General features: G+C 37.0%; 1 protein-coding gene across 1 annotated transcript; it reads right to left on the bottom strand.

The window, feature by feature from the left end:
• Positions 1-1,282: 1,282 nt before the first annotated feature.
• On the bottom strand, positions 1,283-19,707 carry LOC106054090 (uncharacterized). Its single transcript, XM_056028004.1, has 8 exons — positions 19,430-19,707; positions 17,330-17,527; positions 13,617-13,798; positions 12,516-12,643; positions 8,837-9,129; positions 7,497-7,657; positions 6,295-6,413; positions 1,283-5,085 (listed from the first exon to the last, which is right to left on the bottom strand). The coding sequence occupies exons 2-8, from the start codon at positions 17,434-17,436 to the stop codon at positions 3,913-3,915; spliced, it is 2,163 nt and encodes a 720-aa protein (XP_055883979.1). The 5' UTR covers positions 17,437-17,527; positions 19,430-19,707; the 3' UTR covers positions 1,283-3,912.
• Positions 19,708-24,939: the final 5,232 nt, after the last annotated feature.

Genomic DNA, 24,939 nt, shown 5'->3' on the forward strand with positions numbered 1-24,939 from the left:
GACTTAGGATTGGCCACACCTACATCACGCACTCTTTTGTACTGAAGAGAGAGGAGCCCCCACTTTGCGAGTACTGTGACTCTCGCCTCACCGTGGAACATATCCTCGTTGATTGCCCCAGATACCAGGATGTCAGGGCGAAACATTTTAGAGCCACTAATCTAAAAACACTATTTAATAATGTCGACCCTGGGAAGGTACTGGGCTTTATTCGGGAAGTGGGGCTATCTACGAAGATCTGATTTCTGAATTTGTGAACATGCACTATTTACATTAGATTTTTACCAAATATTTAAATTTTTACTACCTTTACTATTTTAACTGTGAATAGACCTTAATTTTAATTATATGACTGTATAGAATCTGGCCCCTGTTGTTTAGAGAGAGAGTAGTCCTTAAGGGACAGCAGGCACGACATGGCCTAAATTGTGCCGATGTGCCTCAAATCAACAAATCAACCAAATTTATTTCGCCGTTCATTGTAGCAGTACGAACATATTCAACTTGAATGAAACATGGTGTTTAGTTTGCTTGCTAAATTATTTTTTTCATCCCCCTTTTTTTTTTATTCTTCTCTAATGATTACGTGAACATTTTATTTACCCAATACAAAGACAACAAAACACTGTGATGAAGACCTCCGAGTTTGTCCTAACTGAGTGTTTTATACGATTTCAAAGTATCTACTTCTTTGGCTCGGATACAAAATTTTGGAATCACAACTGTTGAAACAGTTTGTTACTTATTTAACAAAGTTGAAAGTCAGTTAAAATTTCAGACTTGGTATAAATTTTATATAGGTTACCGTTTCATATAACAAGATTTATAAAACATTTTAAATACAGAAAAAAAAAGAAACTGATTGAGCTTCGAAAATAATTGAATAATTTGCAGCTGTGTCGAAATTTTAATTCGTGAACATCAGGACTTTAGTGTCATTCGTTCTCACCAGGGCCCCAACTAGTCAAGAGTCATGGGCCCAAGTGCAATGAACCCCATTGCATCATTTTTTCTACTCCTCCGGCTGTGGGCCCAGGTTCATTGGCCCACTTCGCACTATGAATGCCACGCCAATGAATTGAGTACGTCCACACTACACTACAATTGTACTTTGTAGATTAGGTAAACAATTGTTGCATAATCTATTTCCATGCATTAAAAAAATTTACCTGAAATACATACTTAAAGTAATTATTCATGTATCCCAACACGAAACAAATATTTGAATATTAATTATGCAAATAACAATTAATGTGAAGAATACAATTTTAACCAGCTGAGTAATTTTATTAGATCTAGTTTTATTTTTATTTCTATCCTTATCTCATTAGTCTTTAGTATTTAGTGAAACACATTATTGACACTATAAGAGTAACAGTTATTAAATAGTATTTTACACAACACATACAACTAGAATAAAGTTTACATCGTTTTATAATTTCGCTTTTTTTCTTGATACATAAACAGTATTGTTTCCATAAGTATAATAAGATAATGATAAATATACAAAGATTGCGAAGCAATATAATGTAAGAGTTTGAAACATTTCAATTTTTACGGTCAACAAAGTTTACAAAAGCAATCGTAATAGGCAAATTAACTGGAAACTTCACACTGAACTCGCAATCTCCATAACAGACTGATTGAGTTCATGATTGCAATACTGTAACTTAGAATGGGTTAAACTTCATGGCCCCTGAAGTGATCTGAACACTGGCCTAAATCACTCTGCCAGACATCAACAGGATGACATACCTTCACCCAATTTCCCTAGGCATTAGCTGGGACTGACTTCAAGCAGAGTATTTGACTGGCATACAATACATGAACTTTCAAACAATGACGTGATGTATAACTCTAGTGTATGTCGCTGAGCTTTAGGCTTCCATAATAACTTAAGACATTGACATTGAACCAATGCCAATCGTATAGCAGTCAGTAAAAAAATTAAAGCAGCAATAAAACATAAACACTTAGCCTTACTTTGCAAATAGAATAACAGAAACTGATAGAATCTCAGGAGGAACATTTCTTATTCTATATGCTGGGACAAATTAGTACAAGTGCTCCTTCTTTTCTATTGCCATTAAAGAATGGAATGGGTTTCCTGAATTAGCCAGGAGAAACAATGACTTAACAGAGTTTTAAGTCACTGATTAACATTCATGACTAGGTTGACACGTGACAAGCGTAGGACGTAATGCTCTTCTCTTGGAAGTAATGTCTGTAATCTATAAGATAAGATAAAATCATTGCAAGTACATGGTCTTCCTTCGTGTGGGAGGTGAACGTCTGTGAGATGATTGAGGACTTTCACGTCTCTGCAACAGGAAACAATGGACAAACAAATGGACAAACAAATGAAATAAATGATTAAGAACTTACAATATCGTATTTACATGTGGTCAGAAGTCTGAGGTCTTCGTAAGTCTGAGGTCTTCTTAAGTCTGAGGTCTTCTTAAGTCTGAGGTCTTCTTAAGTCTGATGTCTTCTTAAGTCTGAGGTCTTCTTAAGTCTGAGGTCTAATAAAGTCTGAGATCTTCTTAAGTCTGAGGTCTTCTTTCTTTGTGATGGCCATTCAAAACTGGTCTCGTTCTGTTTTACTTACGTATGCTCCTAGATTGGCTACAACGAAGTTATATTTCATGAAATGCGGCCCTAATAAACATTGGAAATGATCATGAGCTATACACAATTTCTGGATAATGTTGACTGCTTGGCCGTGTTGTAAGGCCTGGACGAGAACCCGTTAACATGTTAGTCTTTGCTAAACACTAGAAATAATTCCAATATCATTGAGCTGTCAGTAGATATCAGGAGAGGAAATAATTACAAAATAGAGTAAAAAAGGAATGAATTAAACAAACATAAATACTTTTTTTTAATGTGTGTATAACACAGGTGTGTATATAAAAATTGAATTAAACATAATATTTATAGAATACACTGTTACCCAAATGAGTAATAAAAAAAATATATAATTAGAACAAAGCAATAACAATACAAAACAATAGATACAAACATTTCCATAAAACTGTCTTTTTTGTTTATCTTTCCCAAAGCCGCCATGACGACGAGCTGTACCCTGAAAATGTGTGACGTTGTAATAGTGCTAGAAATTCATTTTGGTTTTTGATTTCTGTATGTTTCAATAAACAAAAACTTAATTTAAAATAAAAAAGTATCGTCCTATTTTATGGTGATTCTGAAACAAGCATTCTGAAATCGTAGCACTTGTTGACTATGTTATCAGTAGAGCGGAAAGATCAGTTTTAGAGAAACTCAACATTTTGAACGCGATGTTTACAAAATACACTTAAAATCAAATACTACGCAGAATGTATTGTGGTTGTAACTTACTGTAAAACATCATTGATGTTACAACATGGTCAAACTTTATATATAAAGTTAAAGAATTTGTATCAGACAGCAACTACAAGTATCGTAAATTGTTTTACATGTTTCGGATGTTCCTTCAGAGTTGAAGATGATTACTTGCAGGACGACGGGGGATGGGAGTGGGCAGGGTTTGAACCCGGGACCATCGATAAGTCTGAACGACAGTCCAGCGCGCAAACCAGGCAGCCATTTATTCAGGGAGCAGATAATGAAAGATCATCTGTTTCTATGTCCGACGGTAAACAAGAGCGTCAAGTGAACAGCACAACTACCAAACACATTTTCTTACATAAACATTCAGATCCCAGTTCATCGTGATTCAGAACTCAGACTTCTCTTGTTCGGAAGCCAAGCGCTTTACAACCCGCTCACCCCCTTTCTCCCTGGTAAAACTGTGGTCTAAGACAAATGTAAATGCAAAGTTCTAGAAAACGTTTGAGTAACTGAGGGATGTGTACATTTCAATACCAAACGTATAATAAATCTGATAGAAAACTTAATGATGATAATGATCTATAGTTCTGTCAAGATCCGAACTTTTGTGCGAATTGATTGAAAATAAAGCACAATGTGTTGTAAATTCAGTTCTCCAACTTTTGGAATAAGAGCCATTAAAAGTTTGTCCATCTCTTCCATCGGATGCCAGAGGAGCGTTGTAAACTCAGCCATTGTCAGGCTATTCAGAGCTAGCTCTACCGTTGTGTTAATAGGGATGGACTTTTTGAGCTCTTCTATCAGCATCCCGCGGTTGTAGCAGCCCTTTCCGAATGGCGGTCTGGGTGGTGGATTAGGTACTAGGATGTCGTAGTCATCGCTTACGGAAAGGCTGTCGGAAGGAGTGATGTACTCGTTGTCCTCCTGACTCTGGATGGAGCCGTGAAAGAGGAAGAGGTTCGTGTTGCTGTCGTCCGTGTCACTCTCGCCGTAACCCTCGTCCTGGATCTCGTCCATGTATGTGCGAGGGCTGATGGTGATGATGCCTTCTTTGCCTTGTAGCAAGTGGAAGACTGCGCTCCTTCTTTTCTGTTGGGGGTTTACCTTGACGGAATCTATTTCTTCGTAACTGGTCGATGATGTTTCAGAGTGACTTCCTGGTTCAGGGAAATTAACTGGATTTCGGTTATCCGATGGGTATTGGTTGCCGCTTTCGTTAGGATAAACTGGTCTTCCGATGGTTGCTGACACTGCAACCGTATTGCTGTCAGAGCTATGGTCATCAATTGAAATTACGTTTATCGCATTATAAAAAGTTTTGGGATTAGTATTTTCATCCATTGTGGAGCAGTTAGTTTCCGCAGGAGTTTTGCAAGGGATAGGATTCAATATATACTTGGACGTCTTAGGAAATGGTTGTGTTACTGGAAGCTGCTGTTTCATCTTTCCTAATTTAAAAGCATTTTTGCGCGCCATTCTCCGAATGGTAAGGTTCCTGTGGCTGAAGCTTTGGTCCATGGCGTAGACCCCCACACGTCTGGACAGACAGCTCACCGTGGACAGTCGAGATGGACGGCTTACGGGATCAGACTGAGGCTTGCGAAGCTGGACGGGCTCAATTTTTGACCCTTCTTTGATCATTGTATAGGAAGATATCTTCTGTCCGTAGCTGGCTTGCTCTTCTGGTAGATTACAGTCTTCAACATCCAGGCTACCTTCATCAATATCCACAGAGCTCTCAGGGCCAATGACCTAAGTAAATAAAAGTAACTTCAGCAATTGGTAATATTTAACAGTAAGTAATGCAAATAAATGGAATAAATTTTATATCAATGAAATTATTTGATAGAATAGAAGAAGAATATTTGCTAATTATCAAAAATATATTTGCAGAGCTAGAGAGGAGGGTCCTAGCCATGGAATTGAAACGCAACAGAAGGATCCTAGGCATCACTTTCAAAGACCGCATCACAAACCAAGCGATTAGAGACAGGGTTACTGCAGCGATCGGACCCCATGATGACCTGCTAACTATTGTAAAGAAACGCAAGCTTAAAATACATGGCCATATTACAAGATCCACGCAAAGACCTTCCTTCAGGGAACAATATCAGGAAAAAGAAGAAGAGTTAGACAGAGAAAGCGATGGGAGGACAACATAAAAGAATGGACGGGCCTATCATTGATAGAGATTTTAAACAAGGCAAAAGACAAGAAGGAATGGAGGAAGACGGTCGACAAATCTTGCTTGGTGCCCCAACGGTCCAATAGACTAAGGGATAGTTGAAGGTAAAGGTATCATATCATTGTGTTTAAAACAACTGCAGTTTGAACTATAACAGACAATGAGCTCAATCTAAAATGTTCATTTCATAAAACCGCTTCTCTTTACGTTGTCGTGTTCTCTCTTTGTTTTGTTTCCTTCAGAAGTGGAGAGTATCACATCCTAGCCCAAACCCAAACCCCCTCACAGGACGGCGATGATTGCATCGGGCAGGGTTCAAACCCTGGACCCTATTAGAAAATAATTACTTAAATTGGTGACTGTTAGATACGTAAAGTCGAGGAGATGGAAGCTGTTGAGCTGACGTTCAGGACACGGGAATTTATTTCGCCTTAATATTGGTGCCTTACGAAAGTTCGCTAAGTGCTATGGGATGTATATGCGGGTTTCCATGGTAACGAGGAAAGGTTAGCGGCTGATTTTGGTGGTGTTGGCTGATGAAAACATGAGCTGGTCTGTCATAATTTATATGAATATAAGTCACGTGGGTGAGAGACTAGGCGAGAGACGTAAGACCTGTTTTTGTATGAGTTACATTTTGTTTGAATATTATTTGAAGTTTTATCCTAAGAAATGTATAGTAGTCCCTAGCTGTTTGGAGCTACAAACCAACCACAGAGCAAAAACACGTAAGTTGGGCAGGTGTGATATGGCACGGACAACTAGAAGACACTCACCTTTATTGCCTTTGTGTAACTTGGCGCGTTGGCCAGGCAGTGTCTGAAAGCTTTACCCCAGTGTCGGCTGCTCTTAAGTTCTGTACTTGTTTTAGCCACTTTAAACTTGATGTCTGATTCTAGATTACAGAAACCAACAGTACCAGCTCAGTCCAAGACAATGTTAAATTGTTTAGCTGGGTTGACTTTGGGCTAATATATTTTTATTATTTTTAGGTCAGAAAAAACTTTTTTTGTTAATGTAAAGTTAAAAAAGAAACAGTCTATAAATCAATACCAGTAACTAATATTGTGGACGACAGTGAATCAACATTTCGAGTCTTCGTTGTTAATATAAAAATAAGTTGTCAAATGTGTAAATGTTTTACTATTTTTTGGCGAGATGACAGGAGACGGCGTAACTGAAGTGCTCCTTCCCCTGAAGGGCTAAAAAGATGAGCACATCATCAACATTTTGCCCTCACTGTGCATATAGGAAAGTAGCCGGCTGCAGATGATCCGTGCAAGAGTAAGAAAGAGACAACTGGAGAGGTCTCACGAGGGTCGCGGGCACACATTTGAGGTTCAAAGAAAAAAGTATTGTCAAAGGCAGACGCAATAGCCAAAATAATTCTAAAATAGCTCCAAAAGCGTTTTCTGTATCAGATATGGCAAATATACAGGTCATTTTTTGATGTGGGTTATCACGCAAACACTGCATTCATCCTATATATTCGGAATGGAAGACTTTGCCTTATAGTAGAGAAAAATTTTGGTTTTCATCTAAAACAAAATTATATTAATCTCCAAAGCGGAGGCAATAGCTATTAGCCAACTTGACAGATCCACCAGATACTATTTTTTACTTGGACATTAAATAATAATAATAATAGTAATAATAATAATCTTTCTTGTCCGTATGGAAATTTGTCTTACAATTTGTGCATTACACCAAACAAAAAACATTATAACTATAAGAAACCAAAGTGTACATTCACACCAGACTCACTCATAATTTACATGTGACAAAGTTTATACCAGAGTGTTCTCATTTAATAGAGAACCTTAAACACAGCACCTACACACATTTTTACATAGGCGGCTATGGGACTGCCGATTCTTTGCATTGAAGTTACCTAAAACGATTATTTTAAGTGACATTTCAACTAAAGGAGAGCAAACACACACACAAACTAGTCAAAATCCTGTTCTCATGAACTGACCTAAAGGAATCTCCAAACTGACCACGTTTTCTCTGATGAATGTGGAAGCGACCACAGTGGTCTCCACATCTTTGTTGATCAGGTACAGCGTTCCCGTGAAGCCACACTGTGTGGCTGGCACCCAACCGTGGAGTAGCTTGACCATCACAGGAGGTGGATAGCTGGAAAAAAGTAAATAAAGGATCATCGACATTAATTTAATTAGACTTAATCACGTTATATTGTGAGTATTAATTTTCTAACATTTATTAACACTCTTCCAATTTTTTTTTCATCTCTCTCTCTCTCTCTCACTCTCTTTCTGTCTACTTCTTTCTTTTCTTTATTATTGCCTTTATTTCAACCTCTTTCTTTCACTATAAGTCTGTATCTTATTTTGAAATCTCGTTTTCATTCTTCTTAATTTCAAGTTCGCTTTCTTCTCATTTCCTGGCCAGAGGCGGCCTTACTGGGTGGCGAGTAGGACAATCGCACTAGGCCCGCGCCCAATGGGGGCCCGGTCATTAAAGATTCCCTTGTCACCTTCAACTTAAAAAAAACAACAAATTTCTCAGATTTTGTTTCTCAATATTTCCCCAAGCATTTCTATGATAGCAATAACCCTGAAAGTGTTTAACTCGTTTTAAGATGACAGTTTTGGTTCTGATGTACTACAGTGCCAGTACGTACGTTAAGTAGTATGTTTCGGCATCAATTATAAGGCTTACAGCCTTAGAGGCGGAAGGTTTCGTTAGCGTGATATGGTACGGTATTTATACTTTACGCTTTCGGCTCCCAGGCCCAAGTATAACACTCGCCTGGGCCCTAAGGCCCCGCGTATTGCTAAGGCCGCCTCTGTTTTCCCTCATCTCCCTTTCCGTTTCTCTCTTCCCCATTTGCTCTTCCCCCCCCCCCCCATTTTTTATTCAGCGTTTCTATTTATATGAACAATGAATCCTCAATCTACAAAAGCATTACTTTATTTAATAAACAACGAATTTTTTAAAGCTATTTCATAGTAGGTCCTAAATTTAAGTATTTTATTTTACCACGTAGTTCTTCTGTCAAAAAGAATTGTCCCAATTGTTTTCTAAACCCATTTACCATCCTAGCTGCCTGGTCGTGCGATTTGCGCGCTGGACTGTCGTTCGGACTTATCGATGGTCCCGGGTTCAAACCCTGACCGCTCCCATCCCTCGTCGTCCTGCAGGAAGTTGGGACTAGGAAGTATATTATATTTAACTCTGAAGGAATATCCCAAGCATGTCAAACATTGTACAAAAAAAAAACAAAAAAACATTTTATAACCATTTTACATTCCCTATGTAATAAAAATGTTTATTATAAGGGGAATAACTCACAGCATAATTAAATCAGCGAATTGCATTGCTAGAGTTCTCTCCTCTGTCATTGCTACACCTTCCTGATAGATGGGATAAAACACGCCGTTCTGCTGGGTGCGCAACAAGACGCTCCTGTCCTTCTCGTCATGGAAGAGTGCAAAGGTCACGCCCATGCACTCGATGTGCTGCTGGTAAAGGGCTTCCAACGCCTGGGAGCCCTCTTTTAAAATCTGGTTGTTGCCTTTGCGAATGATGTCCCCAGTTAACAGCTGATGAGGCGTATGTTTGTAGGTTTTGTTTCTGCAGGTCATCTGTTATAGAAGAAGGAAAGAAGTGAAAGTGAAACCAAAACAGCGCTCATGCATTAGAATACGTTTCAACGGAACTTGTGAAGAATCCAATCAGTTAGCGAAAGAAGCGGGAAGGATATTTTCCTTTTTTCATGATTACTGTCGGGGAAGGAACACCGACACGCGTCGAGACTGTGACCTATTTCGATCAGTTTCTAGAAGCCCAGGTCAAGTCTGTGCTGCCAAGAGTAAACAAGTTAATTTTAGTCATCCAATCAAAGAAAGAGGTTAGGGGAAAAATAGCATACGTCAGCTTCTAGAAGGTCACAGTTAATAAAATAATTAGGAGAGAAGTTTCCATGATTCTGGAAAAAACGATTAACAAAAGTATAAATTCGGGGAAAATTAGTTAGTCGGGGTCCTCGCATAGTAATTGTTTTGTAGAGTAATAGGTCTTTGCTTAGTAACGGTCTTGTATTAGTATGAGTTTAAATATTAGCGGGTCCATTAGTTGAAGATACATTAATTGAAGTTACATTAGTTGAAGTTATACAAGTTGAAGTTGTTTTTGTATCCTGAGTTTTATTATATGAAGAATTAAGTCAAGTTTTTTTTTAATAGAGAAGTTAATTGTATACCGGTATATAATCGGAAGAAGTTTATTAAAGAAGTTTTGAGAGAATACCGATGTTTCTTCAGTGAATTATCAAATCATTAATATAATCTCCGGCGTGTGATGATTCTGTTCTATCAACAATTAATACAAGAAGCATTACCAAGAAAAAAATAAATAGAAATTTTCACAAACATTTCTGAATGCACACATGAAAAGTCTGGCTGTGGAGGATGATATGAATTAGGAACGTTCACCATTGACATGACTTTTTATCCAAGGCATTGACACAAAGCAAGCGTTAAGTCTATGAGAGACGATCACATTGGCACAAAGCAAGCGTTAAGTCTATGAGAGACGATCACATTGACACAAAGCAAGCGTTAAGTCTATGAGAGACGATCACATTTATATTTCTCCTCTTAGTGTTTTTAAAAAAACATTTTTTTTAAATAACTAATTTATTTTTTAAACTAATTTGTGTTTGGCTAAGAGTATGTAGATCTATGTATGTATATATGTGTGTGTGTGTATGTGTGTATGTATGTATGTATGTATGTATGCCTGTTTGTATGCATGTATATATGTATGACTGCATGTATGCATGTATGTATGTGTGTGTATGTATGTTTGTATGTATGTATATATGTATGACTGCATGTATGTATATGTGTGTATGTATGTTTGTATGTATGTATGTGTGTATGTACACACACACTTCATGTAAAACTTTTCAGTTAATCCTGAATGGGAGAGAATTTCGATACTCGAGATGACGATTCTAGAATCGATTTTGTCTCCGTTTAAGAAATTACATTTTGGAGTCGAAAAACTAATTTCCGGTTTCAGGCTTTAGGTCCTCGATAGGCCGATGGCTTTTATATGAACATGTTTTTACTATGATTAAATATTAGAACTAACAAGCAGTATTTCAAGTGGCTACGCAGCTGCGACCTACATCCAGGGCAAACATAACCATGTATACATATATATATACAAATAAGTTTTACCTAGACATTTATACCTGAAATTTTATTATGTAAATTTATATTTTTTTACCAATAAATTTGTACTCATATAACTGAAACTAAAAGTATATCTATTCTTTTCTTGTCTCTTTTGTTTTAGGATGCCTATACAGTGAAATGAATAGTTTCTATTTATTTCTAAACAGCATTTACGTGATTTCTAGTACACATAGATGACTAAAATACGCAGTTGCCGGTTATATCATTGCTCAAACTCTGAATGCAAAGAGTGAAATGTTTTACATGGTCGTGTCCTTGGATTGTAGTTCGTACGGTTCTGAACAAATGCACACAGAATTCACCAGGAAGACGAAAGGAAAAACCCAAAGAAAACCAAGAAAAACTCAACGTCTGTAAACTTTTCAGACCGTGGTTTACCTGGCAAATACTAAAATTTCCGGCTTCTTTTGTTCGCCAGTCACACTCTGAGACCATAAGCGAAAGCTTTTTCTTCCTTCCAGAATTGCAATCTCGGCTTTCTTTGACTTCTATTCATGTTTTCTTTGACATTTTACGACGCTCCTGTTTGCTTTTACATTCACCCGTGTCAATGTTTACCGCATTTAAACCTATTTTTAGCAACAATAACTGAAAATAAGGATATGAAATGAGTATGCAAATGATATGCGCTACATCCTTCCAATGTGTAAGCAATATTCATGTTCTCTACGATGGAATTTAAAAAAAAATGTTTAGCCGGGAAGAAAGAGACGCTCTCATCAATAGTTGTCTCTAAATAAGACATTCATATTGCTAAACAGTTGACAAGAGATCTGTTGGTCGATAAGTTCTTTTGTCAAATATTATGTGAACATGTGGAGGCGTGGTGGCCTAGCGCTTGGCTTCTGAACCGGAGGTCCCTGGTTCAAAACCTGATGAAGACTGGGATTTTTCATCTCGGGATCTTTAGGCACCTCTGAGTCCACCCAGCTCTAATGGGTACCTGACATGAGTTGGGGAAAAGTATAGGTGGTTGGTCCTTGTGCTGACCACATGACACCCTTGTTAACCGTAGGCCACAGAAACAGATGATCTATCCATCATCTGCCTCATAGTGAAGGTCTGAAAGGTAAACTTTACTTTATCTGAACACGTAAAAAAGGTAAAGACATTCAAAATAATTGAGATAAATAATAATAAGATATAACTCTTAGTCCTGACCACTCACTCATCATAATCATATTCTATCACAATGAAATAGGAAAAGTTAATCTTTTCTTTCTGAACTGAAGCCTAGTTAATAATAAGAAAGATTAAAGAATGTAAATATTTTTCTTATAAAAAGAAACTCTCACACATTTTCTATTACGCTTTCTTTAATAAAATGTAGGTAAAGGTAGCCTAACGGTTTTTAAAATGATGGATTTTTCAAACAATATTGGATTTTATTCGGCTTTTTCGATATAAAAAAGGTTTCTGTTTAACAAAAATATAAATGTTTTACTGTACCAACAAATAATAAATGTTTTCCTGTACAATCAACGTTTATTTATGACGAGACTTAAAACATTCAAGAGAAAATATTTATGAGTAGCACTAAAATTTCTTTCCGTACAGTTAAGTGGAGGTCGGAAATGTTGACTTTAAACGTTTTGATATAATTTTATTATTGAAAATTGTCGGGTTATAGCCAACATAGAGCCGAAACAGATGGCCTATAGATCTCACGGTCTAAAAGGGGGTACTTTTTTTAAAGTTGATATCGAAATGTTGTCTTCCCTGTTTGACCAGCTCTGATTACAATAAACAAAAGGTAGACAACTCACGAAATAAGCCTTGATTGGAGTTATCCCCGCCACTAGGAATGTACTCATGTTGGATTGAATCATCTCTGAGACACGTCTGTAGGGCAAGGATGACTTTCTGGTCTTTTGTTTGACAACAGTGAACCATCCTGTCGCAGACAAACAAATTATAGTGGGCAATAGACCAGGAAGAATCTTACATATGTTAACTTGTCATGGATGTTTTAATGAGATAACAATGAAATGACTTTGATTCGCGAAAAACGTGACTTCTCTGAAAGAAATAACAATGGCTGCATTAAAACATCTCATCTTTAAAACAGTTTTTATTTCCATTTAGATTCTACTTGCCACTTGGCCCAAAAACGTAAACTCGATTTCCTTTTAGTTTTAAATACTGGCCCTATGGTTTGGCTGTCCAAAGAAACAAAAATTAAAGAAAGTCTTCACCCAAAAAAATGATGAAATTAGAATGCAAAAAAAAAAAAGCCATATGCTGTTCTATTAACTCTCTCCTTCCTAACTGACGATACCAGCGTTGATTCCACCAGAATGTGGTAAATAATTACGGAGAGAAAGAGTTAAGGAGCAAATACAGTAGGGAGGTAGAGGCTGCAGGCCTCATAACGTTTTGTTTGGTGGATATGATATTTGATATTTTGGGTTTTGGCACATCGGCACAATTTAGACTATGTTGTGACCATATTCCTTCAAAGGTTACCTCACCTTTATAGCTCAAGATCTTACTGTTACACTGCTAAGTTATTAAAAATAAGGTCCATTGATATCTCAAATTTAAAAAATGTATATAATTTAATAAAAATCTGTTGTAAATATGTATATATTTACAATTCTTCGCCCTATATCAAATTAAATTTTAGCAGTCAACCCCACCTATCGCCGATATTGTGTCCAATTAATATCAGGTAAACTGGAGTCACATGTGTTTGCATGTCACAATATAGATCTAGATTAACTCTTTGCTTTCTGTTCATGTAATGTTCTGTGTATTAAGTAGAGAACATTCCCAGGACGGACATTTTTGATACTCGACGTTTACTAAGCAAGCAAATCCATTATTATCATAAGTGGTGTGCTCGTGGACTAATAGTATGTACTCACCCGTATAGTCTTCTGGGATGAGCAAATCTTCCCCCACCAGGTGGAACTTATGGGGGTCATTGTTAACCCACTGCACGCTCCTGGCGCTGACTTTATTGATTGACCTCGTGCAGTAGGCATATAGAGGCTGGGACAGATCTAGTCGCCTCTCTTTCAGGAAGCCCAGGTCACTCTGTATCACTCTGTTCACATATAACATCCCAAATTATTGTTAGAAGAATGTCGATATAATATCATAAAGAATTGGATTTTGTTATTGCAAGGTTGAGAAAAATGATTTGCTTAACTATTTATTTCAATATGAAACGATTCTACAGTATGTGCAATGAAAGGTGTAGGCCAGTACGCTATTTACCAACTATTTATTTATGACTATCACGCCCACCCCTTTTTACACACACAAAAAAATCTCACTTAAAAAACGAAACATCAATTTCTTAATATAGCGCCAGAAGATACAAAAAAATATTTTTCTTTTTAAAGATAATACCTCCTTTGTACAACTTATTGAGCGATTGTTTTTCTGTTAATAGCTAATGAATGTTAGATTAAAATAGAAAATGGAACATTTTTTACCCGCCCCAATCCCGCACCCCCTCCCCTTTCGTTTAAACTCTCAATCTGGTTTACTTATTTGTCTTACTATTATCTTGATGTTAAGCGAGACCTCTTGCAGTAAGCCTGTTTCGGTCAGAGTAAGACGCCAATAGAACAATGGTTAAAAGCTCTTTGGCTATTCGAAATTTTTTGACTCGCGCAAAATGTCTAATATTTAAGAACCTTTTGAACAATGTTTTTACTTCCAAAAAATTATAATATGAATTTATAGTGTCTAACTACATTGCAAATTTATTGATTGAACAGAAACCCCCAACAGATTGATAAACATGATTTAGATTAAAAAAAAATGTCTTCGAAAAATTATTTGAAAGACATTTATTCATCAGTGACGCCTGTGACAATTAATTTTGTTCATGACGCCTGTTTGTAACTTCGTTTTGTTACAGAACTTTATTTCAAGGCGTAGCATCCATGGCGCGAAGGGATTTAATGAACCCTGGCCCATGACCATAAGGGGCTCACAGCCTGTGGTGTAGCAGAAATGGCAAAACATGGTTCACTGCGCTTTGGCCCATGACCAGATGGGTAAAAAAAAACTTAAAAAACAACACTTTTGTAAAAACCAATAAAAACATAGAATTTAAAAAGCTTCCTCAAAATGCTATAAACGTTATACAAATGTTAATATTAATTTCAAAACATTAATCCGTGTTTTAAGCTGTAGTCGGTGTACCAGCGGCTTGGATTGCTTTAATGTAATGAACCGCTTACCATCAGGTTTATGGTATTATGGCCAGCCCTAATCGCGCGTTTAAGGTGACAATTGTTGTTAGATCGTCCCATTCTTTCTTTTCCCTGTCTGCTCATACAACCAGTGAGAGTATTACTGGAATGAGGGGGGGAGGGGGGAGAGAAAGTTTCGTTAATAAAATATTTTTGTGTTGCACAGAAAAAAAAGGAACGGGGAGGGGGGCGACAATAAACATTAGTTTATAGGGATAGTCCTGATGGTCACAAATCAAATTTTCGACACTAATTATTCATTTTTCTCAAAGCTAAATCTGTTTCTTTTTTCTGTATTTAAATAACATTTTAAATTAGTTTTTCATTCGTACATGACATGCTTGTTAAATTTTAAGAAACGTACTCCTGTGATTGATAAATAACGAGCTGCAGCACTTCTAAGAAACATTATAAAGTAATGTTCTGCTATAAGTTGCGTGCTAAACTGTAACGTTTTGTACAAGTATTGAAAAGTAAGCAGCTAAATCAAGTAGGGGAAGATCAAGGATGAAGTGAGTAATTTGAGAAATGACCTTGAGAGTGTAGCCGAATCTTGGGCTGTTGATACAGTTTACCTTGCTCAACACGATTTCGGTAAGGTAAAAGGCAATTTGATGAGCCTACCACTAATTAGTAAGAAGAGTAACTTAAAGATTCAAGAGAAGACTTTTTGCAATCAACGTGTTATTGTTACGCCACTGAGAAAAGAGGAGGAGTCCTCTCTCCATTTAAAAGTATTGTTAAAGATTGCATTTGACATTTAAAATATTGGAGGTAGGGCGACGAGATGTAAGAATTTAATATTCAGCATATATAATATATTTGTGACAGATTGTTTATGTTAAAAAATAAAGTAATTTCTTCACTAAAATACTGTTATTACCCTGCCATGTACACCGCCATCCACGCTAGTGCAGAAGGTGCGCACTGTTAGAGACTAGACTGAGAAGGTGCGCACTGTTAGAGACTAGACTGAGAAGGTGCGCACTGTTAGAGACTAGACTGAGAAGGTGCACACTGTTAGAGACTAGACTGAGAAGGTGCGCACTGTTAGAGACTAGACTGAGAAGGTGCGCACTGTTAGAGACTAGACTGAGAAGGTGCGCACTGTTAGAGACTAGACTGAGAAGGTGAGCACTGTTAGAGACTAGATTTAGAAGCTGCGCACTGTTAGAGACTAGACTGAGAAGGTGCGCACTGTTAGAGACTAGACTGAGAAGGTGCGCACTGTTAGAGACTAGACTGAGAAGGTGCGCACTGTTAGAGACTAGACTGAGAAGGTGCGCACTGTTAGAGACTAGACTGAGAAGGTGCGCACTGTTAGAGACTAGACTGAGAAGGTGCGCACTGTTAGAGACTAGACTGAGAAGGTGCGCACTGTTAGAGACTAGACTGAGAAGGTGCGCACTGTTAGAGACTAGACTGAGAAGGTGCGCACTGTTAGAGACTAGACTGAGAAGGTGCGCACTGTTAGAGACTAGACTGAGAAGGTGCGCACTGTTAGAGACTAGACTGAGAAGGTGCGCACTGTTAGAGACTAGACTGAGAAGGTGCGCACTGTTAGAGACTAGAAAGAAAAAGGATGTTGACATTAGGAAGAAGAGAACGAAAGTCCTCCCAAATCTAGACCTAGTGCTGACGAAGACGTTGTGTTTGCAGACTGATGCGCTCCCTGATTGCAGCCACATTCTTATATGCAGGCGAATCTTGGACACTGACTGCAAATCTCGAGAAAGATGACCTGCTAACCACTGTCAAAAAACGTAAACTCAAACTCTATATCCACATCACAAGGTCCTCAGAACTCCCAAAGTCCTTCCTTCAGGGAACAGCACCAGGAAGAAAAAGAATAGGGAGGCGGAGAAAGCGATTGGAAGACAACATTAAAGAATGGATAGGCCTGTCAGTGAAGTAAATTCTATCCAAGGCAAATGACATAGAGGAATCGAGAGAGACGGTTGACAGTTCTTGTATGGTGTCCGGACGGTCCAACAGACTATGGGATAAGTGAATGTAGGGTGATGTCCCGTGAATAAACATCTGTATATGTCGAGTCGCCTCCCTTCAATTTATTAAAATACAAAAGAAAAAAGTAATAGTCTGCCCTATGGGAGGGGAGGGGCGAGTGCACCCATCTACTTTCCCCAGTCCCACCTGGTGCCTGGCTTCCTCTTTTAATTTATATTTACTAATGAGTTAATTTGAGATTAGAGTATGGTGCGACACAATATATAAATGGGCTCACCTTTCAATCCATAGCTTTTATCATATAGTTATTCAACTAACAGTTGTCTTACTGTGGTCCATTGTTATGCCACTGAGTCATTACCTAGATGGTTATTTCAAAACTCAAGCGAATGTCTACTTACGCCGGTAAAGGAAATTGGTTGACTATCTGCTTCAGAGTCAGCTCTCCATGTTCATACTGTAAACCATCCTCCTCAGGATCTGGGTCAGTGAAGATTTCGTAGGACATCCTGTTGAAAGTCACCTGGGATAGGAGAAGTGCTTCATACGTCTGCTTCTCTCCTCATTGTCTTACCCTGTCAGCGTTATGAAATATCAGACTGCAATGATAGAAACAGGGTCGGCCTTAAGTATAGGCAAACTAGGCAGCGGCCTAGGGCCTCTAGTTGGCTCGGGCCTGGCACAGGACAAATGTGTTTTGATTTTTAAAAAATGCGAAACTTGGATTTAAACTTAAAAAGAGCAGAGATCTATGTCTACTAGCCTAGCTTTAAGTCTCAACTATAACCCATGGTCTATTCGTTAATGTTATATATATCATGTTAGACTACATATATTAGAAAAAAAAACGTTGTTTTGAATATGATGCATCAAAACGCAAACAAAAAGCGCAGAATCCAAAGAGATTTTGGTCAGCATTGATGGTTTCAACCAATTAAATGACATTTTTGCCTTATTTTATTTTCATGGTGGTTTTTTAATATTTTTTTACCAAGCTTCTATCAACCCATTCTGTCTGTCTGTCTGGGGAAAAGTTTGTACACGTTATTTCTCCGACACTCGGATCAAGCTGAACATTTTCACTATTATTTCTTTTACTTAACAATAACTCAATACAAATTAACCAATTAGTTAATGAACTATTGGTAATTGATTATTTTGTTTGATATCACCAACAAGGGAAAGAAATTGTATTTGACTGAAGTGTTGGTATAGACCCAAAGCTGTTTGGTCCCCTCCGCCCTTCCCATGTTCCCAACTGGTCCAGATAAGTAATTGGAGCGTAACGTAGTGATATAGCTAAACGGTAAACAAAAACAATTGGTAAAAATATAATTAATCGCACATATTTTATGTTGTTGGTTTAAATCTAATATATTTACATGACTGATCCAACATTATTGATACAATGACACTTAGTAGGAGCTTTGTTTTAAAAACGTATTTTTTAATGTTTTTTGTGTTATTTTTTTTTATTGTAATTGGGGCCACCAAATTCACTTCGCCTAGGGCCTCCGATAACCTAAGGCCGGCCCTAATAAATAAACAAAAACCTATTATTATTTTCATTGTTGGTAAAAAGACTTACTTTGTCAATGTATTAAACTTTTTTTGTAACATACAATATATTTGGAAGATTTAACTAAGAGTATAGACAAAAGCTTATACGTGCAGAAAGTGGAGAAACTAGACATGCATTGGAGAGTTATGGCAGCATTAATAGTGCTGTGTCACAGAACAATATTTCATTGTTTTCATGCAGTATGCCTCACAAGAAATTACGATCTATCTATCTATCTATCTATCTATCTATCTATCTATCTATCTATCTATCTATCTATCTATCTATCTATCTATCTATCTATCTATCTATCTATCTATCTATCTATCTATCTAGATCTAATCTATCTATCTAGTATTCTATATATCTAGCATTCTATATATCATTCTGCCAGTCTGTGTGTCTGCCTGTCTATCTATCTATCTATCTATCTATCTATCTATCTATCTATCTATCTATCTATCTATCTATCTATCTATCTATCTATCTATCTATCTATCTATCTATATATATATATATATATATATATATATATATATATATATATATATATATATATATATATATATATATATCTAATCTATCTAGCATTCTAAATATCTATCACTCTATATATCATTCTGCCTGTCCGTCTGTCTGCCTGTCTGTCTATCTATCTATCTATCTATCTATCTATCTATCTATCTATCTATCTATCTATCTATCTATCTATCTATCTATCTATCTATCTATCTAGCATTCTATCTATCATTCTATATATCTATCTATCATTCTATATATCATTCTGTCTGTCTGCCTGTCTGTCTGCCTGTCTTTCTCTCTCTCTCTCTCTATCTATCTATCTATCTTTATCTATCTATCTGTCTGTCTGTCTGTCTGTCTATGTATGTATCTATCTGTCTTATTATATGATTGCTAGAAAATCAGCATTCAAACTAACCTTCAAAATTCTTTAAAAAATGTTATTTTAATCCTGCTGAAGAATGAAGGAAAAACACAAATCTGTATTTGTAAGTAGTTAATTAGTGATGATTTAAAGTCCAACGTAAACTGGTATTTCTAAATAACTTCCTTGTTAACTACATTGCACATAGTTTCTTATCTACTATTATTCCATTTTGTGATAACGTGGGTGCACAATGAATACAAATCACAGATAATCCCCAGTTAGAGGCTCCAAACATCGATCGTCTGCTCTAGACTTCCGAGAGCCCAAAGACGATCTTGAGTCTCGTGCTTTAAAAAAGAAGCGGCTGTGCTATATTTAGCCGCCCAGGTAAGACAAGACTGGTCCAGTGTTCTATTTGTTCTTCTTTACTTCCATATCTTTAAAGCAAACAAAATATTTAAAAAGTCTAAGAAAAAAGAAAGGTTATCTAAGGTTATATAAGGGGAAGAACTCCGCATTTACTATATCTTTCTATAATATAGAAGTTATTTCCCTTATTCGATATCACACGAAATAATTAATTATCATTTGACTTAATTTGTTAATTTTGTAATTGATTCGTTTTGTTAAGTACAATAAATAAATGCGTTAAGCTTCAACTTGATCTGAGAAAGGGTGTGGGAGAAAAAAACGTGTACAATTATCTAAGGGGACAAAACATATTTAATAAAAGCTGTGAGTACTGGAGGATTACTTTTCCTTGTCGGTATCAAACAAAATAATTTATCACCACTAATGAATTGACTAATTTATAATTTTCATTCTACTATCAAGTTGATACTTTAAGCGATTATTTATTGCACCTAACAAAACATGAATTAATAAATAAAAAATACTCAATTAGTCAATTCATTAGTGGTAATTCATTATTTTGATTGATATCGAATATGGGAGACAGCTTGTACATTATTGTTAGATATAGTTTTAAGGATTGAGCTTTTCCCCTTTAGATAAGAACTTAAAATAAATAATTTATATTTTACTTGTTCAAAGTATTTTTAATATGTTGTTTGTTTCTTTCCAAGACTAACTTAGCTAAATTAACTAAAATAAATGTGTTTCTCCCCCCCCCCCCCCCCCCACTAGATAATGGTGTTTGGGTATAGTAGTCATATGGATGAATGGTTAGTTACTAGTGACTGATTTGATAATTTGAAACTTAAGGAAGATTTTTTTTTGTTTTATCGACATTTTGTTTGCACATTTTTATAGTGGAGCAGCAACCAAGGTGCGAATGTATGAAACAAGGCCTACATGTAGAATTGAAATAGGAATCCCGGTCACTCATTCCAGGTCACTTAATCCCTTTTTCACAATAAACGTCTTCCGAAAGAATGAAGGGTCAGAATGTAATACAGATTATGTACACACACACATACATACATATAAATATATTTATTTTTCGCGGTGGCGTAAAAAATCCCCCCCCCTAAAAAAAAATCCTGGCTTCGCCCATGCATGAAATTGAATTTAAAAAAAACAACAGTATCCTTACCTTAAACAAAGAAAAGAAATCACTCACAGATGACTAAATACAACCAATGCATAAATACTTTGAAGTATACAATGGGTGCTTTTTCAGAGAACTTCACACACGCACACGCACGCACGCATCATACGGTTCACGACAGAAGCGATGAAAACCACTCAGCCATCAATAGAAAACAAAAGGAAAGATAAAAGTAGGGTAACTTTACAAACACATACACCGTGGTCCAGAAAGAAATAGAAACTCTAAATGTGGAGAACTTGTTCTTTGAATAGGTTTAGCCTAACACAAAACTAGCCGCCAGGAGGGAACTTTGAGGACTACTAACGGAGGAAAGAGACCGAAAAGTAAATAGTAATACACTCCAGAACACAGAACGCACGTGTGCTGTGGAAATATCATTGGCGTAGCCTGGATTTTTTTCGTTGGGAGGGGATTTTATTTCCTTCTCACAAGGCCACAAATAAATATGTACATATTGATGTATGTGTGAGTTTGTATAGGTAAGTTACTCTCATTACTTTCAGTCCCTTCCTTTTTTTTAATGTATTTTACACTCTAGAGCAGTGTTCCTCAAAATGTGGTCCGCGGACCCCCAGGGGTCCCCAAGATGACTGAAAGGGGTCCGCAGAAATATGAACATTGTGTACATTTAATTAATTTTAAACGCCTTCGCTAAAAGTCAGTTTATCCGATGAGATAATTTGCACAACTCGCCCCTAATTATTGTTTAATATGTCGATTACGGAGTATTCTTTGACGACCTAAACCAACAGAAAACATTCTTCATCTGTATATTTCCTTTCGATTCGGTGCATCTGTTGAGATCGTCGCAGTAATCGTTGTCACGTTTCTCGTCACACCCGCAAGACCTGCCAAAAACACAGACACAAACACAGACACAGACGCGCCAATCATATACTCTTAAGCGAGCAATTCTTGTATGTATGTGTGTATGTATATATATTTATAATTATATAAATTTTATTTCAAAAACGGCTCTAACGATTTTCTTTAAAATTGCAAGGTACGTGCATGTTAGTGAGAAAAAAATTCTCATTCTTATATCGGTTTGGAAATGTCTCATTATCGAAAAATTAATTTTGGCTAGAATGTTTTATAAATGAAAATTTTCTATATGACGTCTAAGGGAAAAACGCTGCTTACGTGCGTCACTAGGTTACCGCAGTACACTATAATATTTCTTTGCAAACGAGAACGAGTTTTTAAGCATCAATAGACTAAATATTTGCGCACCATCTTACTGTAGATTGATCTATTATAGAACAATGAAAGAAAAGTAATGAAATTAAATGTGCCAATGTATGATTAGTTATTGTGTTTTAAGTGCTTAATAAATTGTTTACTGTTTAATTGCGTAGAGCGGTGTAGATACCTTTTACTTTGTTGTTTATTTTGCTGGTGACCTCCAGCTGTCTCGTTCTGAGGCGCAATCAGGTGCTCTCTTCTATGTCACCTAAGGCAAGTTGGCGCCTAAGCTGGTCTTTAAAGCGTTTCGGTGTTACGTCGAACACTTTTTAGCTGACCAAAAAAGACTGCCTTTGGCATACGTTCGTCTGAGATTCGTCTCCCATACAGGATAGTGCCCTGCCCAGCGTAACTGTCGGACTTTAAGAATTCCCTCTATACAAAGGCTGCGGATACACATTTGAGACCAAAAGAAAATCCTCTGCCGAGGACAGTCGCAGACGCGAAAAGAAAATCTTAATCGACCACCGGCGGACAATGGCTTGGCTTGCCCTGAATGTGGCAAAATATGTAGGTCACAGCTGGGGCTGCGTATCCACGGGAAATACTGCATTCCTCAATAGTCTTCGGACTCGAATACAAGCCTTATTATTATTATTTTGCTGGTGAATTATTATCATGTGTTAATGCTTCGATGTCTACTGTCCCGTACCAAAACAAATGAAATGGTCATAACACAGCTTCTCTACGTCTTACTTGCTCACACTAAACATCCATCTAGCGGTCAACGAGTTTGCGTATGCTGCAGCCTCTTTTGATTTAACTATAAACCTCGGTAAAAAGCTTGGGGTTAGGGCCTGGTGACGAAAGGCCCAGGAGAATCTAGATTCTGTATCTATTCTATATTGTAGGTCTAGTCTAGGTCTATTAAGTGGCTCTAGATCTAGATTTCTAGATCTAGTCTAAGTCTAAACCCAGCCAGCTACCTATTCAGGTCAGAGCTGAGGTAGGTGCCGGCATGGGAAGCCGATTAGTTGTGAGGGCTCGTTTTTGTTTCTTTCTAGCCCGTCTATTCAAATATGTTAAGGTAAATTGTTTGGGAGAAGTACGTATCTGGGAAGCTTTTATGCTGTTCTTAGGTAATCAGTTAAAACAGCTCTACTGTTGAGGGAGCTCTATTTTAAATCCTTATTCCAAAAAAATCATAACAGTCTTATCATTGCCGACGTGTTGTCTAGTTTGCTTTTAAGTGAAAAAGGAACGCTAAATGATTTTTAAAATTTTATTACTTTAAACAATCAAAACATGACTATGGTTTGAATATTATTGGTCAATTGGTGGATTCGATGGGGGTTGCCTTTGATTTTGTGTGATAACAGAAACTCTCTTTGTTATCTTGTTTGTTTGTTTTTTTTCTTGAGTCCGGGCACAATCTGATGTAACTAACAAATTTTCCACAGTTCATTCAACTGAATGCATTTATTTTATATTATAGGGCTAACTGATAGGACACATTTATTTCTCATTTCATTGATGCTTTGATGCAGAAATCTCTGAAGATTAGTCTTGGGCGTCTTGGCTTTGGCCTTGGATTCAACTCCTTACGCAAGGTCGGAATAAAGGATGTCCGTAGGAATTTTACCATCTGTCAGGAAGGTGACATGTCACGTGTTCTCTTTGAATCAAAATAGGACATTGGCTAATTTCTAAACTTTCTGATTGGAAACACATCCAGGAGATACATATTATGAGTCGCAGGCTGCGCATATGAAAACCTATTAATCAATGATCTTGATGTTAACCAGATTTCACTACCATAATAAACAGTGCTCACTATGTAGGCCAGATACACTAGAAGTTTAGTTGCCATTGCTGCAGACTAAATGCCCAGGAGAGATCTGAATGGAGGGATGTGTTGAAGCAGGCCCGAGTCATCCATGGGCTGAAGCGCCACTGGGATGAATAAATGGGTTGCTGCAGAAGCTTTTCCAATTTAATGTCTAAATTGAGATTGGTCGCAATAGTTGATTCCAGGTAGATAAAATTCTTCACCACCTTAAAGGGCATGATTTATGATATTTATCACGGGTATTTCTGATACGTCTTGAGACAGAATTCCAGTCTTGGTGAGACTTATTGTAAGACTTAACTCTTGACTTTCAGGCATATGCAGCTACCAAAGCATTTGTAATCCTTCTTGCGAATGGTAGGTGAGTGCCGCATTGTCGGCGAAAAGCAGTTCCTTAAACATTATTCGCCATCTCGTTGTTTTGGCTTTAAGCCGAGCAAGGTTAAAAAGTCATTCATCGGATCTACTGTGGATATAAACACCATCTTATAGGGATTAAAAGAAGCTCGCGAGTACAACAGAAAAGAAGATGCTGAATATTGTAAGGGGCCAATTTTATTATCCGCTATTCTCTTAGACAAAGGAGAAAATCAATCTTATCTGTAGTAGCTCTACCTGTTCATAAGTCGCACTGCGACTTAGCTGACTTAGGATAAATACCTTCACGCTGACAAGATCTGAAGCCATTTTCAAAGTGATCTCTTTTAGGCCTTTCCAATGAGGCCAAGCAGTGAGATCCCCCAATAAGTGTTACAGTCGAGCGGTCGCATAACAACTAGATCTTGGATAGATAAAAAAAAAACAACAACATATGAAATAGTGTAAAATATATTTTTTTGCACTGGTGCGTAAGTCTATTTAAACATCACATTTATTCGACAAACAAATCAATGAGCACTAATCTAGGTCGGAGTATACACATTAGCCACAGAAAAAAAAAATATTATCCATAAG

The sequence above is a fragment of the Biomphalaria glabrata genome, chromosome 4 (assembly GCF_947242115.1).
Source record: "Biomphalaria glabrata chromosome 4, xgBioGlab47.1, whole genome shotgun sequence".
Taxonomy (NCBI): Eukaryota; Metazoa; Mollusca; class Gastropoda; family Planorbidae; genus Biomphalaria; species Biomphalaria glabrata.